The sequence below is a fragment of the Ursus americanus genome, chromosome 35 (genome assembly GCF_024610735.1).
Source record: "Ursus americanus isolate L20-20 chromosome 35, mUrsAme1.1.p, whole genome shotgun sequence".
Lineage (NCBI taxonomy): Eukaryota > Metazoa > Chordata > Mammalia > Carnivora > Ursidae > Ursus > Ursus americanus.
In genome coordinates, this window is record NC_142161.1 from 14443299 (window position 1) to 14449409 (window position 6111).

Sequence of the window (6111 nt, forward strand, 5' to 3'; positions counted from 1 at the left end):
CTTACTCGTAGTGGCGGAAGATCTCGTTGGTGACTTTACAGTAGAAAACTTCCTCGTCCGGCCGCAGGTCCGCGGGCGGCTTCTGTCTCACAAACGGCTTTCGGTGTAGCAGCGGCATCTCCTGTCCGCCCGCGGGCTCACCCGGACCCTTGGCCGCCCGCGCCGGCCCCGCTTCCCTATCAAAATTGGAGGGAAAGGAAAGCCGGTAAGGTGGGGAGCGCTCGGCGGCGGCGTGGGCCAGTCCGCGCGCCGGGGGAAGCTCGACTGCCTTTTGTGTGACTGACGCGCCCGCGGGCTGCCACTGCAGCCGAGGTCGCTCCTGCCGCTACTGGGGTACTGAGCGAGCGGAGCCGCCGCCTCTGCCCTCCCCGCGCGCCCCACCTCCGCACGCCCCGCGGCCGGCTCACAATGGGGCCGCACGCCCCGCCGCGGGCGGGCGGTGCGGGAACGGCGGCGGCCCCCTCCCCCAGCGCCGGCTCCCAGCCCGCCGCCGCCGCCGCCGCCTCGGGCTCGCAACGTGCTTGGCGCGCAGCCGGCCGGCCCGACGCCGCGAGGAGCTCGCTGCGGGCGGACCCCGGCGCCGCTCCGCTTTGTTCCCCCGCTCGCCTACACTTCCCTGCCGGCGCCGGCCGGCTTCCGAGCGACCACACGGAGCCCCTCACCTGCGAGCACGCCGACTGCCACTTCTCCACCTTTTCAACTACAAAGGCAGCGAGGGGAGTCTCTGTCCTCCCTGGGGGTCGCTTCTCGCCGGCCCCGCCGCGCCGCCGGCCGCCGCTTCTCCCGCTGCCACGGCCTGGCTCCGCGCGGGGGATCGCGTCCCACCGCCACTTCCCCGCCTCTCGGAGCTCCTGGGAAGTTTCTGATCTACTTTCGGCTCAGAAGGAGGAAGAGCTGTTGGGAGGAGCTTTTCACTTCTCGCTTCTACCTTTTTATTGGCTACTCGATGACTTTTACAGCCTGTCACTGATACAGGAAGAGACGGCGGAGAGCCTGGGAGAGCTACATTATTAATTAATGGAGCAACCCCTTGTGTAGAATCAGAAGCATCCTCCATGTTTGAGATTATCAGCCAAGAGATCTAGGGAAGACGCTGGGGTTTCGTAAACACATGGCTAACAAAGTAAAACCTTCATCTTCAAGTCTGGCACCATCCCTTTTTTTCACGGTGGGAAAAGGATTCCAATTAAGATTTAACTTTTATTTGAAAGATGGGAAGAGAAGTGAGGAATAAAAAATAGAAAGTATTTTGATATTTTCCTCTAAAAAATTTTCATGTCTAAAAAAATACTTTGCTTGTGTAAACATCCTCCTTGAAAAGAAAATACCTTTCTTGACAGCAGTTCTCGTTAACATTTAAAGAGGGTAACTCAAAGACTTAGCAGAGGAAAAGACCAAAAAAGTATGTTAGAAAATGTCATCGTGCCAATAGGACCCCCACATATTTAAAACTAACCTTTAAAAAGTAATATTTGTTATACAACGCTGAAAATGTTTTGCAAAGTATCAATATTCAATTCAATCACAGAATTTTAAAGGTTATGGATTTACTAGTGAACTTTCCCCTAAAGCAACTTTACCATATCCATTTGTGAAACTAATTTTAATGCACATAATACATGTGACTTTTGAATTAAAAGGAATTTTTGAAACTGCAAGTAATTCCAAATGTTTGCCAGCTTTGTTTTAAATGGTCTTTTTTGCTACTGCCCTTGACATTTGCTTATTTGGGGATTAACATGTAAGAATGAGTGTATAAGACGGTAAGTTTGAAGAACAGTCATTCAACGAAGGATACAAGTACCAATATTGTGAAATGATCACAGTTATAGAAACAATGTAGGATCATCTTTTTATCTTCAAATTAAGTATATGCATACATTGGAGCAGAAAATGTAAGGAATCTATTCCAATTGCAAGAGTTATAATTTTTAAACTTCATTTAAGATACTTTTGTGGCAGCTAGCAAAATAAAATTTTGTGGAAGACACAATATACTTTGAGTATTTAAAAAATCATTAATAAAAGTAATGCACCTTACTGTGCGAATAGAGAAGTCACAGAGGCTTGGAAATGTTCTCAGTACTAACTATAGTCTTTAGTCTGGATAAACTCTTCAAAAAATTATGCACTCATTTAAACTGACCTTGTACTTGAGTGACAATTTAGAATTCCCTACCTAGAAAGTATTTAATTTTCAAGGTGAAAAATTTAGAACCCATAAAGGTAATCTCAAAAGGGATCATGGAGGATGGATAAATTTATAAGTGCTAATGAAGCATCACTCTCACAATTCAAAATCCCAACTTAACTATTAAGCTAAAAACAGAGGACGTTTTCTCTGAATATATAATATTTGTATTTCTTAGAGCTCACTATTTTTTAAGTTTTTATTTAAGTTCCACTTAACATACAGTGTAATATTGGTTTCAGTTGTACAATATAGTGATTCAATACTTCCATACATCACCTGGAGTCTTAGAGCTCACTATTTGATAAGGTGCTAAAATTTTGTTAAAATCATGATCGAAACTGTTGATTTTATTTTTACTAAATACAAAGTTTTAAACAATTGGATTCTTTTTAGTACTGACTTCAAATTGAAATTTTATTCTACTTTATCAGAATACTATTTCCCTACTACCATATGCACATTTCAATACTATCATACTATCATAATTCAATTCTCTGAGTTACATACATAGGATTTATTTTAATGATTTGTGATATTTAATAATGTTATATAGTTGTTCATTGTTAATTCACAATAATGTAAGTTTAGTAAATTATAATTAACATGTTAGTTTAGTTTTGATGTATTTATACTTCTTGATCAAATTGATAGCCTTTCTAAGTTACCTCAAAATAATACTTCTTTTAAAGTTATCCTACACATTTATTACTGAAAGCTTGCCTAATGTATTTATTTCAATATTTTGATACCATGATTACTTCTTTATTACTACTTCTAGGCTTTTGAGAATGAAAAGCTCATTGCTATTTCAGGAAGTAGTTAAGGATACTGCCATGAAATAAGAGTTTGTGTAAGGAAAAAATTGGAAATATTGTAACTAAACTGAAAATTAAAGTATTACATAAAAAAAGAGAAAACAATGAAATTAAAATCATTTAATTCTTTAACAATTTAACTTAATTAAACATTTATCAGGCTTTTCTTATGTGCTAAGACACTACTAGCTTATGGGATACACTATAAATGTATCCTGGCCTTTAAAAATTATACAATCTGGGGTGCCTGGATGGCTCAGTCTGGTAAGTGTCGGACTCTTGGCTTTGGCTCAGGTCATGATCTCCGGGTCGTGGGATCGAGCCTGTATCGGGGCTCTGGGCTCAGCATGGAGTCTGCTTGGGATTCTTTGCCTCTCCCTCTCCTGGCCACCCCCCCGACCCCGCTCACACTTTCTCACTCTCTCACTCTCTCTCACATAAACCAAGTAAAATCTTTTTTAAAAAAGTACAGTCTTACAGGAAAGAGATGATGTAAAGACAACGAAAACAAGAATTGCGTGAGTACTAACGATCATGAGTAATATAATGCAAAAAGAGAAGTAGAAAAGATTAGAAGAAAATATAGAAGGAGGACCCATGATCTGTCCCAAATGAAGTCATCCACAGGGCATGATTTGAAAGGCAACAGAAAGCCTGTGTTCCAACATTTCCTCACAGGTCTCAGGATGCAGCCCCCCACCCTCCATTAGTCACCCCTCTGGGTGAAGACATCAAATGCCCCCGCTTAAATGTAAAATGTAAATATGCTAGTTAGGCAGGACATATATTAGCCTAATATCATCAAGGCATAGTTTAATATTTGAAAAAGCATACTGCCTTATGTATGTAAAACAAGACAAATCTATGAAATACGTATTTTAAAGGTTGAGCTAGAATACTTTTCCTATCTTGTATTGACTAAGAAAGGCTTTACTTAGGTGGCTTGGTGACACAGTAATTATTTAGAGCTGAAAGAAACGTTTGGGAACTCTCAATTCTTGCATTTTGCAGCTGAGGAAACTTAAGCTCAGGAACTAAAATCTAGGCCCTTGACTCTGTCCAGTCTCTTTAGACCATACTGCTTTCCCCCTTGGATTTGATAATATCTAATTTTCTTGTATACCCATCTCACACTGTATCTATAAGTGAGCTAAAATACCATTCCAAATCCTTCCCAAGCTGCTACTATGTATAAAGGGATAAGCTGTATTACTCATGATCAGAGACAATAATTTTTTTTTGAGAATTATCCAGGAATTTATCTTTGAGAATGGGCATAATGAGAATCCTAAATTTGAAGAGCCAACGAACGAGTCCTGTCTCCCTGCTTCGGTTAAAACATCTAACAAATATAAACATTTTATATCCCTTTCCCCTAAGGAGCAGTACTTAAGTATAGCTGCCCTGAGCTCTTCTGAGAAACAGGTCTTAGAAGTAAATACAAGGAATATCTTTAACTTTGTAGCTCCTTAACATCTGTATCTGACATCAGTCGCAACTCTTCATATTCTCTTTTTAATGTCTTCCTCACTATGTATTATTCTTTAGGAGCAATGAACATGTTTTCCTTAATATCTGAAACCATTGGCCTAGTGTTAGGATAATGATTCTAAATCTTAGCTGCCCATTGAGATCACCAGAGGGGTTTTTGAAAAATTCTAATGCCTGAGGCATACATCAGACCAGTTAAAACAATATCTGGGCTAGGGACCCAGGCCCTGGGACTTGAAAACTATGCTTAGAGGCGATTGGATTGTTGAAGCCAAAGTGGTAACATTGGCAAATTTGGGATGCATTTTTTTATTCAACCTTCGTGATCAAAGTCATGAATTATGGGATGGAATTAGCAGTTGAAAGAAGAGTGTGTGGCCATCATCATTATCACAATAGTTTACATTTAATGAATGATTCTAGCTTGTGAAGCATTGGGCTAAATAAGGGCTTTTAAATGAATCATCTCACGATTCTCACAACAAACTAAGTACTATTTATCATGTTCATTTTACAGATGAAGCTGTTGAGGCTCAGAGAGGTTAATTAAGTAGCATACTCAAGATCATACAGTGCAGAAGCAGAAAACCCCGAATTATCAACTCCAAAGTCCACGCTCCTTACTACTGTTCTATATTTCATGGGACTGATTTGGTAATCTAGCTCAGATATAAATTGAAGCAGGGAACTTGATCCTATGCACTAAACAATTTAGAACTTATAATGATTAAGAATGTATGTTAATCATAAAAGTACTAATGGAAAAAAAAGTACTAAAGGAAAAAAAAAGTACATGGAGAATTTTAAAAATTGTCTCAGAGTGGGGAAAGCCTAAGTATAACACAAAGCCCATCTATAAAAATAATTCTCTAAAATAAAAATGAAAAATTTTTACATGATAAAAGGTACCACAAAGTTGAAAGACAATTATCAAACTGGGGAAAAATTACCTATTTCCAACTCAGTGGCAAAGGGCTTATTTCCCTAATATATAAGTAATTTCCTATTGCCTTATTGTATAACAACCCAAGAGAAACCGAAAAGGAAATACAAATGGTTTAAAATATATAAAAAGATTCCCAACCTCACTCATCATAAGAGAAATGCAATTAAAACAACACTGTGATGACATATTTCATCCTTCGGATTTGCAAAGATCACCATCATTTGTTGGTAAGTGTATCGGGAAACAGGTACAACCTCTCTGAAGGGCAAATTGACAATATTTATTCAAAATTACAAATACATCTCTAGGAATGTATTACATTACAAGTAAATACTTGTAAGTACCTTACAAGTTCAATCTCTAGGAAGATATCAAAAAATATATTTGAATATAAGACTATTTGGCTTTGTTAAGAATAGACTAATATTAAAATTAAATATTTTAAAATTAATGGAATGCCCATAATTAAATAAATGATATGTCCATGTAAGAGAATGAGGAAGTTGAGGGGACAAAAAGATAAGATGTAGAAAAATATGTATGGGGAGTTTAATATGTATATGCATTTGCTTGATACATAAAATACATCTGGAAGGATATATAGAAAAATAACACACTGATTCCCTCTGGGAGAAGATTTGCTAGGGGACAGGAATAGAAGGGAG

At 39.2% G+C, this 6111-nt stretch overlaps 1 protein-coding gene across 4 annotated transcripts in view; it reads right to left on the reverse strand.

Annotated features, from left to right (window-relative positions):
* The window catches only part of BAZ1A (bromodomain adjacent to zinc finger domain 1A), an 89422-nt gene extending 88623 nt beyond the window's left edge, over window positions 1–799 (reverse strand). For 2 of the 4 annotated variants that reach the window (XM_087859024.1, XM_045800127.2), the window contains exons 1-2: window positions 663–799; window positions 6–176 (exon numbers count right to left, since the gene is read on the reverse strand). In XM_087859024.1, coding sequence (XP_087715150.1) covers window positions 6–118 — 113 coding nt within the window. In that variant the 5' untranslated portion in view covers window positions 119–176; window positions 663–799. Of the gene's footprint in view, window positions 1–5; window positions 282–662 lie in introns of those variants that run through there. The other 2 variants (XM_087859023.1, XM_045800120.2) reach the window with 2 other exon arrangements.
* Between the last annotated feature and the right edge of the window lie 5312 nt (window positions 800–6111).